Raw genomic sequence first — 27,900 nt, forward strand, 5'->3', positions numbered from 1 at the left:
AATTGATTTTTCTCTTCAAGAGGTATAAAGCTTTACTTCTCTACTTGATTTATTTACTCTTTTTCCTACTGTTTTTCCTTTGTTTTTGGCTGTATAAACTCTGTATTTTTGGGTTGAAACTTGGGTTCTAAGGCCAATAAAGGTTGAGGGGTGGTTCACCCTTTCAAGGCCTTTACCCTTGTGTTTCCCACCTTTACACTATCTTTTTTTGAGCTTCTAAACTGATTTTCAGAGTTATTTCAGTGGCTAAAATGTTGTTTTGAAGTCCAAAATTGGAGGGGTTAGCCTTCCCTCCTTGTGTTTTGCTTACTAGCCTAGCATGATCCATGTTTTAGCTTATTGTCTTAACTATTTTTGTCTTAATTTCAGCATATTTTAGGACTTATTTAGCACTGTTTTAAGACTATTTTTAAGTGTTCATTACATTTGAGCTTTATATTGCATACTTATAGTGTAATTGTCCTCGTAAGTTTGGTGTTTTAGGCCTTACACACCACTTTATTTGAGTTGATTGCACTTATTTAGTACTTTTCTTACTTGTTCTCATCTTGAATCACCCCGGCAACTTCCCTCATTTCTTGGCTTTTTTTCTTTGCGTTGAAAGTGGTTTCAAACTATTTGTTTGTTTAAGCATGAGATTGAGGTGTCATGTTTAATGGTTTAATCCCTTTGGGGGTTCATTATCAACGGTATAATGTCTTTTTCATACCCAAAGCAACACTTGGTTTGAGCCCTCTTTCCATTAGAGGACTTAAATTCACTTGTGGACTAAATTGATCAAAGAATTGAGAGGTAACTAAAATAAAGTGATAAAATTGGTGAATAAAAAAACGCAAGATAATAATTTGGTTTGGATTCAATCGGACGTTAATTGAACCCTTGAGTCTTGAGTTGTTTCATACTCATTAGTGATGAAAACGGTTCAAGATTCATTGTCAACTACTTCCCTTGATCTTTGATGATAGGGAGGTGGTTTTAAGAGTCTTGTTTTGTTGCATTCATTGAACTTGGACACTTGATTCATAAGCCATCATGCAATAAAATTGAATCCATCGGTGGTTTGTGAATCAAATTTACTACTCTTTTGAGCTGTTTGATGATAAGGAGGGGTGAGTTGTACAAACAACCCTTGAGAATACCCTGTGCATGCTCTATTTGTTCTCTGTTGCAGCAGGAAGAACCGTGTAGCAGTGGCTGGCAGGCCATCTTCTGTGGCCAGCAGGCCATCACTCCTAGCCGGTCGGCCCCCAATGCAAAACCCAACAGTGTATTTTTTAAGCAGAATATAGTTAGTCTAGAGGTGGAAAACAATGTAAGTGTTCTACTATGCAACAGAGGCTTCATAGAAGCAAAACAGTGGCCTTTTTCGGGTGGAAACCACATTCATGTATGAGCCTTCCATGGATCCTCGAGATTCGTGTTGTACTAATATTAGTGTTGTGCTTAAAGTAGTACCTTTGTAATTAATTAGTTAGAATAGCTAATTTGTCTCGTATCATAATTATTTTAATTAGTTAGAATAGCTAATTAATTTGTTGTAATAATTAGTTAAGTAGTTTAGCTAAATTATTCATTTGGGTTTGTAATAGTTAATTAATTAGCTTAACTTAGTTAGCTAGTTTATTCATTTGGACCCTCCTACGTGAGGGCACAAATATTGTAATAATGCGTATGTCTTCCAACCCCACGTCTTTCTCCTTTTTATTTAACTGCTTATGCTAGTTAGTTTAGGGTATCATGTTTTGTTTAGCATACTTCATGTTTGCACCCATTTGTATTGCATGCACCGAAGCTTGGTTCATCATTTTAACTTGTATTGTTAGTTAAATACTTCTTTGAATACGTGCTTAGATTACATGCTATCAAATTAATTCATATGCCATATTAGTAACTTAGTCTAATAATTGCATATCGCATGTGTTGCATTAGTCATATTGCATATGTTAGGATCATGCATTGTTCTAACTCTTTCATCTTTTTGGCTTGGAGTACTGGGTGAGCCTTTACTCGCTTTAGCATATCGCATGCGTGTGATTGTTGCCATGTCTAGTATGCTTGTCATGAGGCTAAGTGTTTAATTGATAAATTGGTTGAATGCCTATAGGTGAAGGCTAGTTGCTTGAATTGAAATAATTTGAGTAACGTTCAAATGCGATCACTTTTTCAAGTGGTACATATTCGAAACAATTTTCAAAACAAACATAAACCAAATGTTCTAATTCTTGCAAATTTAGTCTATACTTGTGTGTGTGCGCATCACATAGTAATGCTAGTCTAAAAATCAGAACAAGAGCATATAATGCAGAGAAGATTCACATCATGATTAGTAGATGCTGATATTTGATCGGGTGAGCGGAGGTGCTTAATTCATGGCCTTCTCTTGTCGTACCTAAGTTCCCGAGCTGAGATAATCTTGGTGATAATGGAGACGTGGCCTTTGGCACGAGTCATGGGTTTTCTAAATTCCCCTAAAAAATATTTAGGTGGCGACTCTGTATCTAGTAAAGCAGTCCATTTTTGGCAATTTGATTCAGAATTGATTTTTCAAAAGATTTGCCAGATTTGGACTCTTTGGTGTTTATCTATTTCACATTGCACTTGTGAGATTAGATTCAGAACTGCGGGAGTCCGATACTGTAGGGCTTATTTGTCTTCCGAGAGGGGGCACGAAAAGTCGAGCTACACCAGTTAACTAAGGAGATGTCTGATGATGAAATCAAAGTGACGGTATTTCAATTGGGCTCTATTAAGGCTCTTGGGCCTGATGGGTATCCTGGGTTTTTTTACCACCGGTACTAGGATGAGATTGGGTCAGAAGTTTGCGCAGCAGTTCAAAGTTTTTTTGCTGAGGAGTTTATGTTGAAAGAGATGAATCAAACTAACTTGGTCTTAATTCCAAAGGTTAAAGCACCTGAGACTTTTTTGTAGTTTAGTCCAATTAGTTTGTGTAACTTTAATTGTAAGATCATTACCAAAGTTTTGTCAAACCATTTGAAGGATGTGTTGGGGGAGATTATTTTCCCAAACCAATCGGCCTTTGTGCCCGGGCGAATGATTCAAGACAACATTCTTGTCGCCCATGAAGCGTCTCATTTCTTAAATTTGTAAAAGAGGGACAAACACTTAGATATGGCTATTAAACTCGATTTCAATAAATCCTATGATAGGGTTCAATGGGATTTTCTTTTAGTGGTTATATGAATGATGGGTTTTCATGAGAAATGGACTAATTGGATGATGTAGTATGTTTCCACGGTTACATTTGCGTTGTTTGTAAATGGGGCTGAATGTACTACTTTTAGACCTTCAAGGGTTATTATAGGGGTGAGCATGGTCCGGATTGGACCGGATTGGGACAAAACCAGAACCAATCCGTTATCTACGGTTCCTGAAAAATCGGAACCAATCCGATCCGTTTAAATCTTGGAACCAATCCGAACCAATCCATTTCAACACGGATTGGATCGGTTTAGGACCACGGATTCACATAATTAAATAACAAAAAATATATATATATATATAATACTTTAATTTTATAAAAATATAAACATAGCGCTATATTAGTTCTACAATAGCAACATATTTTTTTATAATAGCGACATAATGTTCTAGAATTTAAACAATCATAAAAAAACTAGTTTCATCATAAGTATTTAGATCATTACAAATTAAAACTAAAAACTAAAAAACAAAAGTAATAAAAGAAGATATTATACGAGGTTTAGGTTTGAGTTTAGATTTTATATAGAATAAGAGAAGATACTATGGGGGAGGATGTATAATAAAAATATAGACTATTTGTATACGGTCCGGATCGGTTCCAATCCGGAACCGTGAGGTTCAATCCGGAACCAATCCGTGGACTACGGATTTTTAATTCTTCAATCCGGAACCGAACCACGGATTCGAAAAATCAATCCAAACCTATCGGATTGGATTGGACTGGATCGGATTACGGATTTTACGGATTTCTTGCTCAGCCCTAGGTTATTAGGCTAGGAGATCCTCTCTCTCCGTACTTATTCCTTTTGATGGCTGAGGTGTTGACTAAACTTCTTCAGAAGAGTTTGCGGGCAAATTAGTTATTTGGAATAAAGATTAGAAGAACCTACCCAATGTCGTTACATTTATTGTTTGTAGATGATGTTCTTTTATTCCTCAAAGCAGATGTTGGTCAATGTTGGCAAGTTTTTAGAGGGTTGGATGTTTATGGAAGGGCCTCGGGCCAAAGAATTAATTTTGATAAATCAGGCATCCAATTCTCTTCTAACACTAGGGTGTTTCTTTAAAAGCAAATATGTGATGCTATGCGTATTGCTCCGATAAAAGTAAGATCTAGATATTTGGGACTGCCATCTTGTTGGAGGGACATCAAACCTTGAGACTTACAATTTTATTGTGGAAAGGGTGTTGGACAAACTACAAGGATTAGAGCTTAAGTTATTGTCCCATGCGGGTCAGGAAACTCTTTTTAAATCGGTCGCCCAAGCTATATCCACCTATGCAATGGCTTGTATTCTATTTCCTAAGAAGCTCTGTATTGATTTAAACTCTTTGTTGAGCAACTTTTAGTGGAAAGGAGACCCTGAGAGTAGAGGTATCCATCGGGCTTTATGTGAGAAGATGTCCATGTCAAAGCTTCAAGGAGGGATGGGGTTCTGGGATTATCAAACTTTCAACAAAGCTTTGTTAGCCTGACAGTGATAGCGGTTGTGCAAATGCCCTAATTCTTTTTGTGGTCAATTTCTCAAGGGTCTTTATTTTCCAAACACGGACTTTTGGAATGCTAAGAAAGGGGCTAGGGCTTCATAGGCTTGGGCAAGTATTTTGAAGGGTCGTAAGGTGGTTAATCGGGGGGTCCATTGGCAGGTCAGCAATGGAAAGTCCATCAAGTTCTAGAAAGACAAGTAGGTCGCTTCAAAAAATTTCCGAGTGAAATCCCCTAAACCCAGCAGATACAATCTGTCTATAGTTAGTGAAGCCATCAACTCTACCTCCAGATGTTGGAATAAAATCATGTTGCATAGTTTGGTCTTTGATGAAGAGGTAGAAGAGATTTGTACGATTCCAATTGCGACTGAAGACCAAAATGATCGACTTATTTGGCACCATGATCTGAAGGGTACTTTTTCGGTCAAGTTAGGATACAGAGTGAAAATTGAATATCAACAACATCAAGTTGAGGATTGGCCGTCCTCCTCTTTTTAGGTTCCAGAACATGTGTGGAAATTCATGTGGACACTCTTGATTCCCCCTAAACTTCGGCATTTCCGGTGGCGCGCTTGTAACAATCTGTTGGCCCCTAAAGCTAACCTTTTCCGGCGTTGGTGTGCTAAGGATGAGGTGTGTCCTATCTGCCAACAAGAAACAGAGACTGTGGAGCATTTGATATGTGGATATGAATGGACGGAGCAAGGATCCTCTAGAGTGATTTTTTCCTAAAGTTTCCTAGAGTGCTACATTGTGTGGTTGAGATTTACTGGCAAGTCACATCAATTTTTCTGATGTGACTTGCCAGTAAATCTCAACCACACAATGTAGTACTCTAGGAAACTTTAGAAAAATTTTACTCTAGAGGATCCTTGGTGGAATGGACGAGGGCCGTATGGTTTAGAAGTAACTTAAATATCACTCTCAATGCAAGACCATCAGCTCGATTCAGACGTGGACTTGCGTGGTGTTTCAAGTTTTTGAGAGTAGCAAGGATCGAGTGGAATATTTTTGTAAGATGTTATGGTTGGCATGGCATATATGGAAGAGCCGGAACGACTTTGTCTTCAACCATCATCTCGTTGACCCTTGTTCCACCATCTTCAAAGCTGGGAAGGATTTTGATGAATTTGCTAGAATATCTATGCTCAGTCAACAAACATCTAGTAATCAGAATTTCTTGCAGGAGGCATCAAGGTCGTGGATTTCCCCTCCGCAACGGAGGTTTAAAGCCAATTGTGATGTGGCTATCAAGCTTGGTACCTCGAGAGCTTCCTTAGCTATTTTATTTCGAGATTGTAAAGGCTTTGTTTTGGAAGGGGCAGTTCGAATAGAGGAAGTGGGGTCAGCCATGCAGGGTGAAACGATGGTTGTTGGATAGGTGTGTCTCATGGCCCAATCCCTTATGCTGTGTTTGGTTGGGAGATTTGAGGAGGGATTTGGAAAGGGAAATGGAAAAAGTAGGTGAAATGTGAATAAATCATGCCTATATTTCACATAGTTTCACACACCTTTTCCCTTTCCTTTTCCAAATCCCTCCCCAAATCCCCCAACCAAACACAACATTAATCTCTCTTAGGGGGAAATTGTTGGTGATAACAAAGCTGTGATATGCTTATGTGTGCCGAAAAATGAACCGCCTTGGTGTTGTGTTCCTATCATCGAGGATATTAGAAGGTTGGCTAGGAAGTGTAGTCTCCCTTTCTTGTGGACTCCTCGTGAGGTCAATGGTGTTGCCCATTGGATTGCTAAGGCTTTTCTTAATGGTGTTCGTCCCTCTAACTGGGTTTGTAATCCTCTCGAGGGGCTGCGTAAGGCTTTAGCTTTGGTTGTGTAATCTAATTTCGATGTTCAAAAAAAAGATCATGGATTATAAATATCTGATTAATTTAATTTTTTACATAGATAATATGTTCGACAAATCTTATAATATAAATATTTCAAATCACTAAAATAGACCTAGAATAATATCTTGCGGAGGCTCACAATAACCCCAGTTCTGACCAGGCCAGGTACTTGACTATGAATTTAACAATACTAGGAACTTGGAGAAAGTATTGTAAAATTATTTAAAAAGGTGTATCTATGAATTACAATTTAGGTGAGTTCGTCATAAAATTAAAAAAATTATATTTTAATCAAATTTGTCTTTAGTGAATTTTTAAAATAATTATGTCAATTATTTTTTTCAAGTCTGCCTTGTGCAGACGAAGGTAAGAAATAAAAAATAAAATTGAAAAAATCCAAACAGAGTTAATTAAAAACAAAAATGCTAACTATTTTTTTTTTTGGGGTCCTTTTTTTCAATTTTTAAATTTTAATTTTTTTTTTTGATATGTGTAGTTGAATAGAACTCAAATGTGTGAATTTTTTGAATTTTTTTTTTTATTACAAAAAGTTCATTAAAAACCAAAATAAATAAATAATAAAAAAGTCAATAAAAAATTTAACGTAAATCATAATACCAGAATTTAGGGGTTGTAATGATACATCCAAGTAACACTCCTTTTTCCTTGTTAACAAAAATTAAAAAAAAAAAAAAATATCATTTCCAATTTGATAATACAATAGTATTTTTCTTGTGAACCACAAGTTACTCCATCACATGTTGCAAGTCATTTTCCGTGATCTTGACTTCACCTCCTCTTACCTTTCTCACCCATATTTTTTCTCCCGTATAAACATACACACACCCAAAAAAAAAAAAAAAAAAAAAAAAAAAAATCTCATTTCCAATTTGATAATACAATAGTATTTTTCCTGTGAACCACAAGTTACTCCATCACATGTTGCAAGTCATTTTCTGTGATCTTGACTTCACCTCCTCTTACCTTTCTCATCCATATTTTTTCTCAGCCCCGTATTTCACACGTTTGACATCGTTTTCAACCCAAGGTACGTAGCGCACTTGGTAAAGTCCTTAAGGTTAGGACCTTAGGTCTCAAGTTTGAAATTTTTTAGACTAACGTTTTAGGCATAGCACAATTAGTTAGGAGGTTAAATATTAAATTATTGTTACCACAACACTTAGTGTGAGTTCAATGTTTTTTTACTGCGTGAGTTTTGACTTAAGCGGAACTTGTATTGGGAGTCGGGACAAGTTCTCAAGTTATAATTTCTTACTCAGAACGGATACTTTGGTGATATTTGCAAGGGCATTGCCTGGGACCTGCGGGAGAGGATGATGATTTTCCTATAACAAAAAAAAAAAGAAAATAAAATAAGACATCGTTTTTCGGTTTTTTTCTTGGAATTTTTTTTTTGAAAATTGGCATAAAACAATTTGTTTGACAAATTTTTTTTGAAAATTCTTCTCTAGAGAAGTGTGAAAAAAATTTAAAAAAAAACACAAAAACTTTATTTAATAAACTATTTTTGAAAATTCAAAAAAAAAAAATGAAAATTGGCACAAAACAATTTGTTTGACAAATTGTTTCTGAAAATTCTTCTCTAGAGAAGTGTGAAAAAACTTAAAAAAAAACACACAAAAAACTGTATTTAATAAACTATTTTTGAAAATTCAAAATTTTTTTTTTGAAAATTGGCACAAAACAATTTGTTTGACAAATTGTTTCTGAAAATTCTTCTCTAGAGAAGTGTGAAAAAAATAAAAAAATCACACAAAAACTTTATTTAATAAACTATTTTTGAAAATTCGAAAAAGAAAAAAAAAATTGAAAATTGGCACAAAACAAGAAAATTCTTCTCTAGAAAAGTGTGAAAAAAAAATAAAAAATCACACAAAAAAACTTTATTTAACAAACTTTATTGGAAAATTAACTCAATTTGGTTTGGAATTTTCGAAAATAGTTTATTAAATTTTTAATCCATATTTTTTTTTGTTTTAGTGATTTGTTTTTTAATTTTTTAATCAATTTATTTTTTAATCAAATCTAGGATACACTTAGAAAGTATAAAATTTGTGTACAAATTTTTCAAAAATTCATTGAATGCAAAAAAATATAAAAAATTAATATATTTTTGTATTTTGTCATATTGAATGAATTTTTAATTTTTTTTTGTACAAATTATATATATTTTTAACTTTATCTAGATTAAGTGAATTTAAAAAGTTTTTTAAAAATAATTAATAATATTAAAAAAATATAAATTCAAAATTCAAAATATTATTTTTGAAAATTTCAAGCCAAATAAATTGTAACATCTCCCTAACTTAAAATGTATTTCCCAAAAATAATTTATTTGACTTGAAATTTTCAAAAATAGTTTTTTGAATTTTTTACTGAATTTTTAAATACATTAATTATTTTTAAATTTTTTTTAGATTCACTTAATTTAGATAAATTTAAAACATATATAACTTGTACAATTTTTTTTTAAAAAAATCATTGAATAGGGAGATGTTACAATGTGCACCCTCAAAACGGTGCATATGATATGTCTTTCATAATTTTTTTACAAAATTTCATAACTTTTTTTTATTAAAAAATGTCATAACAAAATCCCAAAGTGTCATAACAAAAATGACAAAATGTCATAACATTATCATCTCTAATTTTAGAGTGCACATTATAAATTCGTTATTCATAATTTTACTATAAAATGTCATAACACACATCATAACAATTATAACATTTATTATAAAAAAATCATAATTTTTTTTACGATGTGCACCATTTGAAAAGGTGTATATTGTAAATTTCTCCTTTTTTTAAGTTAAGTTGTTTTTGTTAAATATAAACCATGGCCGTCGGTGAGACGTCATGTGAAGAAACGTCCAAATTCAAGTGAGTTACATGGCTCCAAAATCCCATCTTTTTATTGTTTCAGTAGCAACTCCTTTGGATGGACACAACATTTTCAACTTAGATTTTCCATTTTTGTGTTTTTTTGATTATAATGATGAAAATTAAATATGACATATAACAAATATACGGAAATAAGAGTCACATGTAAATAAAGAGATTTAAACCACTAATTTTTAATAAAATGCATGAATTTTGATCGATCAAAATAACCTTGTTGGTTAAATCAAATATTTAAAAAAGTGAAAAAAGGAAATTGGGGGAGACCCCACTCTGGGGAGACCCCAGCACCCCCAGTGGGTGTTGATTGGTCCAAATTTATTTATTTATTTATTTTCTTCTCTTTGACCCTCACGTGTATGTGGAGGTGGTGGGGGTCACCCCCAACTGGGGTCTGCAGCAGTGTTGGAGAAAAAATTGACATATTTAAAACTGGAGGGATTTGAATCACCCAGAGCCCATTAAAAATGTCCTATTTTCATTTCCATTACTGACTTTGAAAGGTATTAAGGACTTTCGATGAGGTGACAAGGAGAGGAGAGGAATAGTCTCCCATAAAGACTTGGCTCATTAAAGATCACACAAAATTTAATCCTAAGACTCAATTTGGTTATGATGGAAATAGTAGAAAGTAAAAGAAATGAAAAAAATAAGTTTTTTTTTTTTTTTTTTTTTTTTTTTTTTTTTTTTTTTAAGTTTGTTTAGTATGAAACTGGTGGAAGTTATAAGAGAATTAATTTTTTTGTACAACTCATAATAGCACGGTAACTAATCGTCTAATTTCTTACAAAAAATATAAAAAATACAAGAAAGTTTAAATTTATTATAAAAATAATTACTTAAAATTTTCTTCCTAATCAAATTCATATGAGAAAATATATTTTCTTTTCTTTTACTTTACTTTTTACTATTTTCACTTTTCATCATTTATTTCTTTCCAAATCAAACGAAACCTAATAGTTTATTAAAGTTAGAAAAATGATATACAAGTTCATTTCTTAAACTCATTTTTTGGAGCTAATAATGTATAAGTAAGATGATTGATTGATAATTAGAAAATAGGAAATTTATTAGAAAATCATTTTTCAAGTGTTTGTATCTTAATTAGTCTATAAGATATTTTTGTATTCTAATAAGTCATATTATTTAAACATTTGATCTGCCAAATCATAATTCTCATATTTAAGGTATTTTATGGACATTTTTACCCTTACAAGTATTTTTTGAACAGTTAGCAATTTAGTGATATGAACATTCATAATATTTTATAACGTGAATATTCACATTGACATGTGAACGTTCACATTGATAGTGTGAACATTTACATTGACAATATGAATATTCACATTGATATGTTAACATTCACATTGATGGTATGAACATTCACATCACGGAATATTCGCACTGTAAATGTGAATATTATTAAGGGTATTTTGGTAACTATGTCACCCATAGGACTTATTGGAATATAAGAAAATAATGTGAATTAAATGGACCGTAAGTAGGTGAAAATAGATTCATGAAAAAGTGCCCCCCTTAGAAAAGACTTAAATGAGAGAACTGTTTTAAATATTCTAATAAATTACCTCATCATTGAATTTGAAAAATAAATTTTATTTTCAGATCTAAGTTGCATCACTTTTAAAATTATTATAGACATATTTAAACTAATTGATAATGAGTAAAGTTGCTTCTAGACTTATATAAACTAATTTGACTGACCTAAAGAAGCAACGTGGGGGCAAAAATTTAGGTCCTGTTTGGCGAAGGACTTTTTGGTTAAAAATTAAAAAAAGTCACAAAAAAGTTCAAGAAGGTAACAAATTTAATTTTATTAGCAAAATGTCATATCATACATATTAATCAATCACTTTTTCTTTTTATAGATATTTATTTAATTAAAAAAATCATTCCAAACATAATACTAACTTTTTTCACCCTATAAAAAAGCCAAAAAGGTAATTTCTGAAACTAAGCACTTGTACATATTATAAGACAATCTTCACTGTATTTAAAAGATTTAATTCTGTTGTGTACAAAACAACAACAAGAATAAAAGAAATAGAGAAAAGGAGAGAATTTGTTTGATTACAAAAATCAAACTCGAAATAAAAATAAACAAATAAATAACAGATTTTATTTTGTTACAAAAACAAAATTAAAATCTGAATAAATAAACAAATAAAAACAACACTGAAAGTAAATTAAATAACTTACTTGATTTAATTTTTTCGAATTATTTTTCTGATCAAGTCCAGTGTTTAACACTGTGTCCTTAAGACAAATTCGTCATCTCCACGGTGCTTTCAGAATTCGGACGTCTATCTCCCAGGATGAAATGATCTACCACAAACAATAGCAGCACTACTAATTGTTTGCCTTACGAACACACTAAGTGTTTACACTCTTTCTTTCGGAAATAAAATGCAGCAAGATGAAGAATAGAATTAACAGAGGTGAAATACGAAATTTCTGAATGAATAACATCAAATAAGGGTGGTCCTATTTATAGATGTGAAGGTGGCTCTTGGATTTGAATTGAACAGGTATGTGGCTCTTGGTTTTGAATTGAACAGGTATGATACCTGTTGCATTTTGAATTTCAAACAGATTCAACAATTCAAACAGATAGCAATTACGGGAAGGGCCCTGTTTGGGTGTGCACTAATTCCAAAACAGTTTATTTCTGTTTGAAAACGGGAAGGGCCCTGTTTGGATGAACAAAAAATCCAAACCAATTTAATTTGAATTCTGGATTTTATTTTAATAAAAAATAAAATTAAATTCAAATGTTTTTGGCCCAAAAAAAATCCAAACCAATTTAATTTGAATTCTGGATTTTATTTTAATAAAAAATAAAATTAAATTCAAATGTTTTTGGCCCAAAAAGATTAGAAGCCCAACCCAACGATGATTTTTGGGTCCAATGGGTCTAGCCCATTTTGCCCATAACCTCTCCCTTTAAAACACTTGGGTACCCCTTGGGGCACACCCCAAGTATCTCACCCTAAGCCTTATAAACCCTTTCAAAACTTCCCACCAAATCAATGTGGGACAAGCCAATTTACAACCTTAAGGAATTTCCACCAAAACTCCATTTCCATGGAGCACACTTTGGCTTCAATTTCCCATTCACTCGGTAATGGTTTTGATCAACCAAATATACCACGTGAATCACAACGCGGCATAGAACGCGTTACCACTTTGACCCGAGTAAATCGACATTCGGGGCCTACCTAAAAAATAGACCGAACTTAGGAAAAAATTCTAGTTTTATCCAGAGTTTTATAACCATTTCCAACACATATTAGTGTTTGATAACATAATTCCATATCTGAAACTAAATGTATCACGTGAAAATCAATTAGATCCATTTAATAACTACAATTTGCTTTATTTCAAAACTAAAGTAACTATAAAAATGTAAGTTAAAAGTTAAGGGCATCTCAAGTACCAAGATTCTTACTTAATATTAATTGTACATATAACTGGTTATGCATAAGTATTAACGTAAACCGTTATAATCTCACTATCGTTGCCATTACTACTACTACTACTACTACTACTACTACTACCCCTACATCTCCACCACCTCCATTGCCACCACTATCACTAGCACCATCACTACCATCACGGCTCCACCACTTCCAACACTATTTCTACCATCGCCACAAGTGCTACCATTGCCACAAGCACAATCATCATTTTTTTTTTTTTGGATCAACAAAACAAAGATTCATTGATATAAAAGAACAATACAATATGTACAAACAAATTACATCAAGAAACACAAAAGGTCAAGACAAAACATGATAGCTTGAAAGCCATATCTCAACTAGGTTGAAACATGAAACAAAGCCAATCAAATGTAAAGTCAATGGCCAAGAATGAAGTAAAAATAAAAGAACACAGTAGATAAATCAAAGAAAAATGCTTGGGAGCACTAATTAGTGCTCCCACTAATTAGGTGGCAGTGGGTCTTGCCATTAATGATGTGATGTTTTGGTCTTGGAGTTGTATATTTTTTTTTTTACTTTTTTAATGCATTAGTGCTATTACTGATGATATTTTTAGTGGGATGAATCATTGTTGTAAATCAAATTAGAATAGGGGCAAACCAAGCACTCCCTAAGCAAAAAGATGACAGACAAACACTACTCTTGAAAGTCAAGACCATGATTGGAGTGGATTTCATTTTTTGAAATACAACAATACTACAAACTCATCCTTATCAATTCAGAATTTGCTCAGGAAAAAAAATTAATGGTTCAAATTTATTTTATCCATGAATATTTTATTAATTTAATTTCCACCACACAAATCTGTTTGCGATAAATTATGAATTTCTAAGTGTGAGTTGATAGTATTTTTCTTTGAAATATGCAATTCTCCGGCCACACTTTTAGAGACACACCGCTCCTTATTGGATCAAATAGGAGCTTCCCCTTGTACTTCCTCTTATCCTTCTGGAAAATGCCATTTCATTTACCTCCTCTTATAATAATCACCAACCAAAACACGAAAGGGGATGATAATCAAAAGCGACCTCACCACAACAGATACCACAACTCTCCACTTGCATCACCATCTTTATTGTTATCATAATTGTTGCTACTACACCACCACCATCACTACTATACCATCGCCACCACCATCAAACCACCACAAATACCATCACTACGTCCAATACACCACCTCTCCACTATCACTACAACCATTATCCCTTCACCTTGTATACTACCACCACCGTTACCATCATCATTGGCACCATAACAGCCACTATCATTGTCATTGTTGCCTCCGCCACCTCCACCTCACCATCATCACAATATATTCATATTGAAAGAGAAAATTTAAAAATACTTATAAATTTCAAATTTCATCTTATTTTAATTTCAACATTAATTTTTATCAAATAAATTTTCAATTCAATTAATTCAGCATTTAATTTTTAATTTTATCAAACACAAGTAACCTTCAAGATAGAATATTCAAAGGGAGTGGGAAAAGGTTCAAGTTTTTATTGTCACCAACAGCATCACACATTTATGTAGGTTGTTTCCAACTTATACAAAATAATAAGTTTGGGATGTGCCTAAAAGATAGAATATTCAAAGGGAGTTGAAAAAGGTTCAAGTTTTCATTGTCAGCAACAGCATCACACAGTTATGTAGGTAGTTTCCAATTTATACAAAATAATAAGTTTGGGATGTGCCTAAAATTTATGTGTGATAGAGATTGAATGATGTGTTGTGGAGTCTATATGTAGAACCCTGCAAACGAGTCGAGCCGAACCAAATTTTAGTATGTTTATACTTAGGTCAAGTTTGGCATACTTGAAAAAAGACAAAAAGTCAAAAAGTCACTATTTTATTTAAATCACATCATCTTATTTAAGTCACATTACCTCTCTAACGCATCACTTCAAACTCAACCCAAACCCAACTCATATTTCATAAAAAGTCAAAAAGTGCACTTATTTAGATCATCCCAAACAACCCCTTATTTATTAAGATATTAACGAGTTTAATTTTGAATTCAATAAAAATTTAACGAACTGAGTTCGAGCCGAATTGACTTAGGCTTGACTCGAGTTCGAGCCTATTCACGTGCCATAACGAGCCAAAGAAATTATAAATTTATATTTACGTATGAGACTAAAATTACAATTGATACTTTGATTATACAATTATGTATACGATATATACAAACATACTAAAAAAAAAAAATCAATATCTTACCAAAATAATAATGTGTACCACCACTATTATACAAATGTATTATCTATAGTTTGATATTATTTACATATAAATAAATTTAGCTATTATTTACATTTACATTATTTAAATATATAAATAACATATTTATCCTATTTTTTTATACATATTTTTATATTAATTAATACATAAATAATATATTTATCCTATTATTTAAATAAATGTTAAACGACCTCAACTAATGAGCCGAGTTTTTGTATGTTTGGACTTATTTATTAAGATTTTAACGAGATCAAGCTCGGACACGAACATAATAAAAATTTAACGAATCTTGAATCGAACTCGAGTCTGTTTACGAACCGTTATGTTTATTTATAGTCCTAAAATAAATCCAAAATCGTCATTTATACTTTTAAGTAATTTTCTAAATAAAATTTTTTTAGTTGTATTTGTAGTATTATTACGCAAACAGCAGTGCTACAGAGCACTAGTAGAGCTGCTCTAAAAGCAGCTCTATTGAGGTAGCATCCCATTTTAAAAAAAAAAAATTAAAAAATAAGTAAAAGACAAAGCAAGAAGAAGAAAAAGATAAATTAAATTTAGAACTCCTCTTTTAGAGGTTTAAATCATTTTTGATTACGCAAAATAAGTGGTTCCCCACCTTGAAATAATTTTTTTTTTGGAGAAAGACGTGAGGGAGTTTGAAAGAGTCAATGGGTATACATACATATTCATTCAACAAGACAGGGGAAGGAGAGTCTAAAGAGTCAATGGGTGAATGTCATTATTAGTGCTTGCTTTAGTCAGTGCAGAAGAAGGTGAGTACGAAACTTCATTGGAGTCTTTGGCGGGCCGACCATTCCAATCAACAACAATCAGGCCACTTGTCTCTACTTTCACCCCATTCTCTCTCTCTCTCTCTCTCTGCAAGTCCTCTCTCCTTTTAACAGTATTTCCAAGTCAATTGCCGTGTCAAGAAGCCAAACCAACATGATCAACATCTGGAAAATTCTATGGTACTAGACTAGATGCTTAACAAATATTATACAAAGAGTCTTGATGGGTTTTCTTATTGTGTGCTAAATTGTGAATCTACAATGGTTGTTCCCTCCATTATGGCTTTCTTTGTCCTCTCTCACCTACTGTTTCTTCACTCTGCTGGAGAAGACAACACCTCATTCCAAAACTGTCCACAGTCCTTCCAGTGTGGAAAACTTGGGCAGATCAACTTCCCTTACTCCAACATCACTTATCCCCAATGTGGGTTGTGCACTGTAAATTGCGGCGAAGCAACTCCAAAACTCAATTTCGGTGTGGACCAACTATGGTATGAAGTTCATGACAAGTTTCTTAATCAACAGGTCCAAAATGTTACTGACAAAAATCTTGAAAGCCTCATAAAATCCAAAAGCTGCGATGTCTTCACTTTCTACTTGCGCTGGAGTCTTCCCACTACAACTTCTGTTTCTTTTACAGTCTCCCCCAATCTCACCTTCTTCAAATGCCCTACCGGCGTCAACGGTACACTTGACAAGCAGATTGAGCATTTCTTTTGCCATAATCACAGTTACAGTTATTACAAAGACTGCTTAGGCTACACAATTTACTATAAAAACCCTGACGATCCTCATCAATCTCTTCTTATTAATGAGACAATTCTGCAAAGCTGTGGACATTTTCTACTGCCGGTGTTTTCGTTGAACGATGGCAAGAAGCGAAATGCCAGTGATCTGTTCTCTGTATTGGCTTCTGAGTTCTCACTCGGATTTCATGTGTCAAAGGAATGCGGTAAGTGTAACCTCACAGGAGGCCAATGTCCTCGATACAACAGCTCCAAGTTCCAATGCATTGAGCAGGCTGGCTTACCCAAAAAAAACATTGAGCAGGCAAAACACGGTATTGGAATTTCTCTGCTGCATAAAGCATACTGTTATTTCTGATTTAATCCAAAATCTTCAATCTGTAGAAGTCTGCTCCATAAGGATTTTGGTTCATTACCTCGGCGGGTTTTGATTAATTAAGCTCAAGCATTCAGAATACGCTTAGTAAATTACTATGAATTGTTGTATGTGCCAAATTCAAGTTGGATTATGCTTATTACTTGCTAGGTATCTTTGTTTTTGGGGGTAGGTAAGTGGGTTAGATGTACCAAAAAATATGCTTGATACACCACTATCGGGGACAAAAAAGATGTCTGAGCAAGCCATTAAAACAGAGCATTCAAAACTTAGCACTGAAAAAACTCTCACAGCTTGAGAGCTAGGCTAAAGAAACAAACAACATACAAAGTTAGAGGGCAACGCCTTCTAATTATTTCATAGAAGGCATACAACTAGATTTCTTAGACTTGGTAGACAAATTGGCATTTTCTCTAGCAAGCTTAACCGATTCTCTCAAGGAGCTTCTTTTTGTTATCACCTCTTGAAGATGGGTTTGTCCATGGAACAATGAATGTTTCATTCGAAAGGGTCCGTGGAACCCCTTTAAGATGTTAAGATCGACGAAGATCTAGCCCATTTTAATTACCCTATCTTCTTCAATTTCTCTCTCTTCGTTTGAAACCTTCCCATTTGGATTACCCTAATTTTGCATTTGTGTCTATATTGACCATGTTTGGTATTATTCGGATCTTTGTATGTAAGGGATTATTTTGGAGTTCCAGGGTTTGTGATCTTGAGAGCTTCTGTTCCAGGGTTTGCCCATGGACGCAGATGCAGACTTATATTACTGCATAAATCTTTTGTATGCTTGTGTGCTTGTTCTGTTTATTACTTCTCAATTTTTGATTCCGTCTTAACAAATTGCCTGATGTTTTTCTCCTTGGCCTTATTTACAGGAACAAATCATGTGAGATTGATTCTAGCAAGAGGTAATATAACTCTGAGCAGTATCTATAAGCATGAATAAATTTAGATGCATCTATATTGCAAAAATACATCAAATGATATATTTTTCCCTTCTTTTTTCTTTTCATGTGCAATCTTCATTATGTACATGTTCTCCCATTTAAAAATTCATTACACCGTATTCAGTCAATTCTTATTTATTTATTTATTTATTTTTTGCATTCATGAATATGTACGAGTGAATCAAAACTAACCACACCTTTATTTTCTTCAGTATTACCGGGAGGGTGTGTATTTCTGCTTTGCTTGCTCATAGTTATTACCTGGCTTCGCAAGGAATGGAATTATAATTCTTCATACATCTCTTCAAGGGACAATTTTTCTAATCGTTCCCTGCAAGCAGACACTGAAGGAGATAATGTCTACTTTGGGGTCTCTGTTTTCTCCTACACTGAACTTGATGAAGCCACGCATAACTTTGATCCTACTAAAGAATTGGGAGATGGAGGTTTTGGCACTGTATACCATGGTAAGATGGTTCGAAGTTCTAAATATCAATTAGAATGCTAAGACTCTGGATCTTGAATTTGTGGAAATTGAAGAAAAGAAAAAAGAGGCTTGTTTACCATTAACATAAATGTTTGCATAAATGTTTTACTATTAACATATTTATAGTGGCATATTCTCTATCCATACAATTCACATTTCTCTTTTTTTCTTTATTTATATAAATTCAAAATCTATACATAACAAAAATGTTTTTACCATTAACATATTTATGGTGACATATTCAATTTTCCTATAATTCATACATATAAAATGGCATAATCTTTGGTCTTTTCTCAACCAGGAAAACTCCAGGATGGGCGGGAAGTTGCAGTGAAGCGCCTGTATGAGCACAACTACAAGCGGGTGAGGCAGTTCATGAATGAAATCCAAATACTAACCTCCTTGAGCCACCCCAATCTTGTCACCCTTTATGGTTGCACCTCACGCCTGAGCCGGGAACTGCTTCTCGTCTACGAGTATATTCCCAATGGTACCGTTGCTGATCATCTACACGGTGATCGAGCAAATGCTGGTTCACTCACATGGCCTATTCGTATGAACATAGCCATAGAAACTGCCAGTGCATTGGCTTACCTCCATGCTTCTGATATCATCCACCGTGATATCAAGACCAACAACATACTCCTCGACAATAATTTTTGTGTCAAAGTTGCTGATTTTGGGCTTTCAAGACTCTTCCCCAATGATGTTACTCATGTCTCAACAGCCCCCCAAGGGACTCCTGGTTATGTTGATCCAGAGTACCACCAATGCTACCAACTCACTGATAAGAGTGATGTCTACAGCTTTGGGGTTGTGCTCGTTGAGCTCATATCATCAATGCCGGCCGTCGACATTACTAGGCATAAGCAAGATATTAATTTGTCTAACTTAGCGATAAACAGGATCCAAAATCGTACCCTGGATGAGTTAGTTGACCCAACACTTGGGTTTAAGTCAGATTCTTCAATTGAAAGGATGATTACATCGGTGGCAGAGGTGGCTTTTAGATGCTTGCAACTTGAAAAGGAAATGAGGCCTACAATGGATGAGGTTCTGGAAGCTTTAAAGGATATTAAACAGTACAAAAATGAGAACACCGGGGAGGGAATTGACAATGTTGGGGTGTCGACAAGTGCACGATCACCTTCTTCGCCTCAGAGTGACAATGTTGTGTTGTTGAAGAAAATAAAGTCACTATCTTCACCGGATTCCGTGACCAACAGATGGGTTAGTAGCTCTACCACATCCATTTCCAGTGGGTAAGGCTCCATTTCACTCTCCTAAACTTCAAGATAGATGATAAGAAAACGCATTTAACAACCATGTCGTTTGCAAGCGAATGATTTTTGAATTTCTTTTCCTTTTCATCTATATATCAGATAATTATATTGAGGGAGGAATGTATATAGTAAATGGAGATCTCAATTATGTATATGTTCATATTTGGATATACTTGAAGTATATAGTAAATGGAGCTATACTTTCCTAGGGATTATATGATCTTTTTCTTTTCTTTTCTTTTTTTCTTATGGACAAAGAGAAATGGATGAATAAAAGAAGAAAAATACTAAATTTCAAATACCACATGCTTCAAAATGGTTCAGTAGAAGATATCTTAAATGAAAATCAGATACATTTCTTTCCTTAAACTAAAAATAACTGAAATTTTGGGGAAGTATGTAGGATGTATTTTTTACTTGATGAGATTTCATTTTGGGTAACCTGTTTAACTTTATCAGATTAAAACATAGAAAAATAAAATGATTGTCTAAAACAGGGGATTACTTTTTCTTTATTTCTTCGGAAATTGCTGCCGGTGTTTGCGCAATTCCAGTTGAGAAGTATTGGAAGTGGCTTCTAGACTGCCATGGTTTTTCACTGTTACCATGGGTTCAATTGGAATTTGCTACATGAGAAAATCTTTAAGACATTTTGGAATTACAAATGCTTAGGCCTTGTTTGACAAAGGATTTTTTGGTTAAAAATTAAAAAAAGTCAGAAAAAAGTTTTAAAAGGTAACAAATTCAATCTTATTAGCAAAATGTCATATTACACATATCAATCAATCACTTTTTTCTCTTTTAAATATATATTTAATTAAAAAATCATTTCAAACATATTACTAACTTTTTTCACCCTATAAAAAAGCCAGAAATAATCTCACTAGTGTTTGATAACATAACTACAAATATAATTTTGTATCAAGTGCTTAATAAATATAATTTTCGAAACAAGTACTTAATAAGTGTACATATTAGTGTTTGAAACTAAATGTATCAAGTAAAAATCAATTAGATCCATTTGATAACTACAATTTCCTTCATTTCAAAACTAAAGTGGCTATGAAAATGTGAGTTAAAAGTTAAGAACATCTCAAGTACTAATATTCTAATATTAGTTGTATTTATAACTCTTTATGCATAAGTATCAAACCATAATAATCTCACTACCGTTGCCATTACCACTACTACTACCCCCACATCTCCTCCACCTCCATTGCCACCACTATCACTAGCACCATCACTACTATCATGGCTCCACCACTTCCAACACTATGGTCATGTTTGATTCACAAGATTAATAGTGAAGTATTAATAATCCTATTAAATTAGTGTGGTATTTACTATCCAATTGGATTAATATCCATTGGATTAATAATCCCACCCCTACCCCATTACTAATTGAGAGAAAAAAATATGGTCTGGATTAGGCCATGGTAATACCAGGCAAATCGTGGGCCGAACACATTTGGGCTGTGGTATCCCGGGTCCACCCAGAAGTGATTTTTTGCTCGGCAATGGCAAGGGCATGTGGAACCGGGCTACTTCACCTTGCCGGCACGGAGGCCGGTCAAGTAAGGGGTTCCACGGTTTATGCGTTGCGCGGTTGTAAAGCACGCATCCATAGCTCGGCGTGAAAGCTCATGCCTGAAGCTCGGCATGAAGGACTTTGGTTAACCGGTATGACCAATCTCAAGCTTGGCTTCGCCGGAATGCAGTTGAGCATGGTTGGAAAGGAGCTCGGTTGTTGGGGCACCTGGGCATGAAATGCAGCATGTCCGTTGACAGCCGAGATGCTACAGCCCTACTGCTGAGCTCCCAATGCACTGGGCTGGTAGTCAGGTTAGGTGATGTTCAGCAAGATTTGTGCTGACAGATGGGATAGCAAAACCACGTGTCGAGAGATCACTGGGAGTAGATTTGGGGCGCAGAAGGTATATAAGCAAGTCTGCGCCCCCCATGCTGAACACACGAACATTTGGTAAGAGAAATACTTACACTTAACTCAGTCCTCTCTCTCTCTCTCTCTCTATCCCTGTGTGTGTGTCTAACTTGATCGTCGGATGGGTTTTCCGGCCACACACCGCCGGGTAGCTCACTACTGTTGTGCACGCAGGTGATTGGACAGGAACGGTGCTTGGAAAAAAGGAGTGCGGGCTTACCTAAATATTTGCTCCCCGCACAATTAGCGCCATCTGTGGGAAGCTTGCAAACAAAACCTTGTCTTCCAGGCTCTTTTGATCACCGTCCATGGCGAACAATGAAGAGATTCCGCTGTCCGCCGTCAACGGAGTTACCCCAGAGTCGGGCAGACGGAGAGAAGGGCATCCCACCATCGTTCCTCCGATGGCGGACCTGGAGACTTCTCCAGGAGGACATTCAAGAGATGCGCGGGATAAGCGCAGAAGAAGTTATGGTCATTCACGGAGTCCAGACGGTCATCAGCGGCGGAGAGAATCACATGCCAGACGTCTGGAACACAAGTTAAGGGACCAGGACACCGTCATCCAGCGAATGGCGGCGGAGATGGAGGAGCTGAAGCGACATGTTAAAGGGAAGGGTGTAGCTGGAGTGGGAGACCACAGTGAGCGCACCCAACCCCGTCGTTCAGGCAGTCAGAGTCAGCGACACACTGCGTCCATTTCCATTACCAAAAGTTACAAGGTTGGAGATTCTGACCTGCACGAAGAGAAGTTCAGCGCGCAAGATAGTACCTACCGACCCTCACGTCCGGCGACGACATCGAGGTATTCTTATTCTGCTCATTCAGAGGATTTGCGGGCAGTCTTGAAGGAACGGGCTCGCCGGCGGGAAGCTCAGAGGGTGCCGGCTTTCCAACGGCTATCCTATGGGGTTCACGCCAGTGAAGAGGTCGGAATGCCTCCACCCCGCTTGGCCGCGTCTCTTCTTTTAGACACAGACTTGGCGAGGCTTAGCGCCACTCCTTTCTCCCTGGAGATAGAAACAACACCGTTTCCGGCAGGGTTCCACCAGCCAAAGTTCACGCAAAACTGATTCTTATATGCATGTAAGCCATTTCCGACAGGTCATGGCCGGACACAGGCGAAATGACGCCCTTATGTGCCTAATCTTCCCATCAAGCTTGGGCGAGCTGGGCTTAAAATGGTTCGAGAGGTTGCCAGAGGGAAGCATTGAAAGGTGGCATCAGTTAGCCGAAACCTTTGTGACGCGCTTCAAAACTAATACCAAAACACCAAAGGAAGTTGATCACCTCCTGAGTGTCAAGATGGAACCGAGCGACACATTGAAGGCATACAACTCCAGATATTGGGAGACCTTCAACGAGATCTTGGATTGCCCGGTCAACCTTGCAATCATGCAATACAAGCGTGGTCTCTCAGTCGGACATAGACTGCGGGACTCGCTTACCATGCACCAGCCGACATCCATAGGCCAGCTAATGCGGCGCATCAATGAGCACATCCGAGTGGAGGATGATGCATCAGCATCTACCGTGAAGGCAACTTCGGTAGCAACAGACAAGCGGTCAGCTGGCAAAGTGCACGGGGTTGGGCAGGAGTCCGGCCGATCCAGCGACCGCGCTGAGGAATTGGACCGTGGCACTAATCGCAAAAATCGAGGTAGGGGACGTCGGACTGACCGAGATGACTACTCCCAGGATGACGTAGCTGATGCTGACAGAAGGTTGAAAGCAAGGACAGGCATCACCACGATCTTTAAGATTCCAATCTATCGCATACTTAGTGAAATCCGTGACGAGGAGTATGTCCAGTTTCCTGCTAAGTTAGGCGACGGACAGAAGGGCTTCAATCCTCAGTACCGTTGCACGTTTCACCGGGAGCGAGGCCATCGGACAGAGGATTGTTTGCCTTTGAGGCAACACTTGGAAGAGCTAGTCACAACCGGACACTTGGACCTTTACATTAATGGCGGCGTGAAAGCCAATCAAGCTCCGGTTGACCCGCGGGGACCGGATGACCGAGATGCGCCTCCCCAAGGGGTTATTAATGTCATCCACAACATAGTGGAACCGGCGCGTGTATGCGAGCTCCGAGGAATGATCAAGAAGGCAGAACACATGAGGGAAGTTTTGTCGGTTCAGCCTGCGATCAAAAGAGGGAAGACCGAAGAGAAAGACGTGATCAGTTTCTCCTCAAGAGACCTAGAGCGCATTCAGACGCCGCACAACGATGCCCTAGTGGTAACACTCCGTGTCAAAGAATTTGATGTTAAACAGATCTTGATCGATCAGGGAAGCTCGGTCGAGATCATGTATTACGACGCTTTCAAACAGCTTCAGCTCCGGGATACAGATTTGGCCCCGGCAACTTCGCCATTGGTTGGTTTCAACTCACAACCGGAGTGGCCTTTGGGAAAGATTATCCTGCCGGTCAAAGCGGGATCCATGGTCAAACAGGTGGAGTTCTGGGTGTTGTAGGTGCTATCCACTTACAATTTGATCCTCAGAAGGGGATGGCTTCACGCTATGCAAGAAGTAGCATCAACCTACCACCAGGTGGTGAGATTCCCCTCGGTTATGGGGGCAATCGAGGAGGTTTGGGCCGATCAAATCATGTCGAAGCAATGCTTAGTGGCGGTCAATGGGAGCCGAGCTGCCAAAGACTTCGTTTAAATGATCGAGGGACCAGAAGACCGGGGAGTCCTTGACGACGTGGGCACCAAGGCCGAGGACAAAGCTGTCGAGGAGTTGGTGAAAGTGTGCATTGATACAGAGCATCCAGACAAGTTCTTCTTGCTCGGCTCAAGCCTTACAGCCCAAGAACGGACCGACATGGTTGAGTTTTTGATGGCCAACATCGAAGTTTTTGCATGGTCACCTTACGACATGCCCGGTCTTGATCCGAGTTTTATATGCCATCATCTCAATGTCTTCCCCGGCGCCAAGCCGGTTATTCAGCGAACAAGGAGATTGGCGTTGCATCACGCCGAGGTAGTTGCGGAGGAAGTGAAGAACCTGTTTGAGGCGCGAGCAATTCAGGAAGCGCATTACCCTCAGTGGATTTCAAACACAATTGTGGTGCCCAAGAAGAATGGGAAGTGGCGAGTTTGCGTTGACTACAAGACCGTCAACCGAGCTTGTCCGAAAGATAGCTTCCCTTTGCCTAGAATAGACCAGCTTATGGACTTAACGGCTGGACATAACAGGCTCAGTTTCTTGGACACCTACGCGGCTACCATCAGATTGCCATGCATGGGCCCGACCAAGAGATCACCTCGTTTACTACACCAAGGGGACTATTCTGCTACCGAGTCATGCCTTTTGGTTTGAAGAATGCCGGGGCAACTTTTCAAAGGATGGTGACCAAGATGTTCGCTCCTCTGCTAGACCGGACAATAGAGGCTTATATTGACGATATGGTGGTTAAGAGCCGGCATTAAGCAGACCATTTGTCCGATTTGGCCGAAATGTTTGCCATTCTCAAAAAGCACAAGCTATGCCTGAATGCGTCTAAGTGTGCCTTCGGCGTGAGATCCGGAAAATTTTTGGGTTTCCTAGTCACGAACCGAGGTATCGAAGCAGACCCTACACAAATCCGAGCTGTGCAAGAGCTAAAACAGCCTAGCTCGGCTAAGGATGTGCAGCATCTGGCCGGAATGGCCGCCGCACTTAACCGATTTATAAGCCGGTCATCAGATCGCTGCCGCCATTTTCTTCAAGCCTTGAAATCAAAGTTCTCATGGGATGAAGAGTGTGACCGGGCTTTGGCCGAGCTCAAGCAGTATTTGTCTTCTGCGCCGTTATTGGTCACACCGAAACCCGGAGAAGAACTTTACCTTTATCTGGCCGTATCGCAGCATGCAGTCAGTGCAGTGCTTGTCCGGTCGGAAGGAATCAAACATCTACCCATCTTTTACGTCAGCAAAACCTTGCTACCGGCAGAGTCGAGGTACTTGCCGCTGGAAAAACTTGCGTTAGCGTTGATGATGGCTTCAAGGAAGTTGGCACACTATTTCCATGCCCATACCATCATCGTCTTGACCGAGTTCCCTCTCAAAGCTTTGTTCGAACGGGCAGACTTCTCCGGTCAGATTCTTAAGTGGGCGGTCGAATTGGGACAGTTTAATGTGAAGTTCCAGCCGCGCACAGCCATAAAAGCCCAGACTCTGGCCGATTTCGTTGCTGAATTCTCACCTGGAACTCATCCGGTATGCTCGGTCGATATTGCCGTGGCGGATGAAGAGGTGAATGCAAGCTCGATCGAAATATCACAGCTTGGCGGCATTGGCGACGAGGAACTTTCACGCCCCGTCGAAGCCCCTTCAGTTAATACGATACTACAGCCCGGTGATGCGATGACGGAGTTGGCTATGACTGACCAACCCGCTTTGTCCGACACCACATCGCCGAGGAGGGGAGAAATGAAACCGCTCAACACTGAGCCTGCGGCCGGCATAATACCGCAACTTGGTGATTCGCCTACGGACTTAGGCATTGTGGATCAACTTGCTGAGTTCGGCGCCGAATCACTAAGGGGGGCTGAAGTAGAACCGCTCAGCACGAGACCGGAAGCCGAACAGCCGAGTAACCGTGATCCCATTAACCTTCAAGCTTCTCAGGACCCCTCAGAATGTTGGAAGCTCTTTGTCGGCGAAATGTGGAAACTTTTTGTTGATGGCGCCTCGAACCATCACGGTGCCGGGCTGGGTATAGTTCTGATTTCGCCAGACAGACTGATTATAGAACATTCTATCACTCTTGGCTTCCCAGCATCCAACAATGAGGCCGAGTACGAGGCGCTATTGGCCAGTCTCAAGAGCGCGCTTCAGATGCAAGCATCCGAACTAATGGTTTACAGTGATTCCCAGCTTGTGGTTAACCAAGTTTCTGGGGTTTACGAGGTAAAGGATGACAGAATGATGAAGTACCAAGCTCTGGTCAGAGAACACATCAAGCGATTTCAAGCGATCAGGGTCCAACAGATTGGCCGAGAAGAAAACGGCCGAGTAGATGAGTTGGCCGGCCTTGCTTCTATGGTCGACAGCACATCTCCCAACCCTCTTTTGATTGAATTCCTTCCGAGGCCCAGTATTGAGGAAGCCGGGCAGACAGAAGTACTCTGCGCCGAGCTAGGTCTTTCTTGGATGGAACCCATAATCCTCTTTCTTAGAAAATGGACCCTTCCAGCCGACAAGAAGGAAGCGCATAAAGTGCGGGTGAAGTGCGAGCGGTTTTGGCTCTCTCCATCAGGCGCTTTATACAAGACGTCTTTCACCGGTCCCTACCTGAAGTGTGTGCACCCGAGCAGTGTGGAAGCCTTCCTCTACGAAATTCACGAAGGCATCTGTGGCAGTTATATAGGGGGTAGGTCCTTGGCCTACCGAGCTATTTTGCAAGGCTATTGGTGGCCGTGCATGCAAGCTGACGCCCAGAAATATGTTCGCAAGTGTGAGAAATGCCAGAAGTTTGCCCACCAGATCCACCAGCTGGCCAGGAAACTTCTTCCCTTCACCAGCCCTTGGCCCTTCGCGATGTGGGGGCTAGATATAGTGGGGCTGCTACCAACTGCACCAGGCAACCGGAAGTTCTTCATCGCGGCCATGGACTACTTCACCAAATGGGTTAAAGCGGAGCCTTTGGCATCAATAAAGGAGAAAGGCATGAAGCGGTTTGTCTGGCAGAATGTGGTCACGCGGTTTGGCGTCCCCAAAATTCTGATCTCTGATAACAGCACCCAATTTGATGGCCGCCTATTTAGGGGGTTCTGTGAAGATTTGAAGATTGAATTCTACAACTCTACTCCGGCTTACCCGCAGTCCAACAGTCAAACCGAGGCTTCGAACAAGACCATTCTGGATGGACTGAAGAAGAGGCTTGAGAAAGCCAAAGGAAAGTGGGCTGAGGAACTTCCCAGTGTCCTTTGGGCATACCGAACAACCCCGCGGCGATCTGCCGGGGAAACTCCTTTTGCTTTGGCATATGGCATGGAGGTGGTCATCCCTTTGGAAGTTGGTATGCCCACCCTCAGAAGTGAAAGTTTTGAGCCCGAGCTGAACGCTGAAGCCATGGCCTTGGAATTCGACCAAG

The 27,900-nt window shown here is 37.9% G+C and overlaps 1 protein-coding gene across 1 annotated transcript; it reads left to right on the top strand.

Moving 5' to 3' along the window:
- Window positions 1-15,954: 15,954 nt before the first annotated feature.
- On the top strand, window positions 15,955-20,081 carry LOC114318065 (LEAF RUST 10 DISEASE-RESISTANCE LOCUS RECEPTOR-LIKE PROTEIN KINASE-like 1.1). Its single transcript, XM_028264928.2, has 4 exons — window positions 15,955-17,089; window positions 18,030-18,062; window positions 18,314-18,568; window positions 18,890-20,081. Exons 1-4 carry the CDS (start codon window positions 16,222-16,224, stop codon window positions 19,852-19,854), a joined length of 2,121 nt encoding a protein of 706 aa, XP_028120729.2. The 5' UTR covers window positions 15,955-16,221; the 3' UTR covers window positions 19,855-20,081.
- Window positions 20,082-27,900: the final 7,819 nt, after the last annotated feature.

This window comes from Camellia sinensis, chromosome 10 (genome assembly GCF_055761805.1).
Source record: "Camellia sinensis isolate YWXY chromosome 10, ASM5576180v1, whole genome shotgun sequence".
Taxonomy (NCBI): Eukaryota; Viridiplantae; Streptophyta; class Magnoliopsida; order Ericales; family Theaceae; genus Camellia; species Camellia sinensis.

Excerpts from the sequence above, each read along its gene's own strand:
- LOC114318065 (XM_028264928.2), top strand. The coding sequence starts at position 16,222 with ATGCTTAACAAATATTATACAAAGAGTCTTGATGGGTTTTCTTATTGT. Across the intron at positions 17,090-18,029 it reads CATTGAGCAGGCAAAACACG|GAACAAATCATGTGAGATTG; the intron begins GTATTGGAATTT and ends CCTTATTTACAG. Across the intron at positions 18,569-18,889 it reads TTTTGGCACTGTATACCATG|GAAAACTCCAGGATGGGCGG; the intron begins GTAAGATGGTTC and ends TTTCTCAACCAG.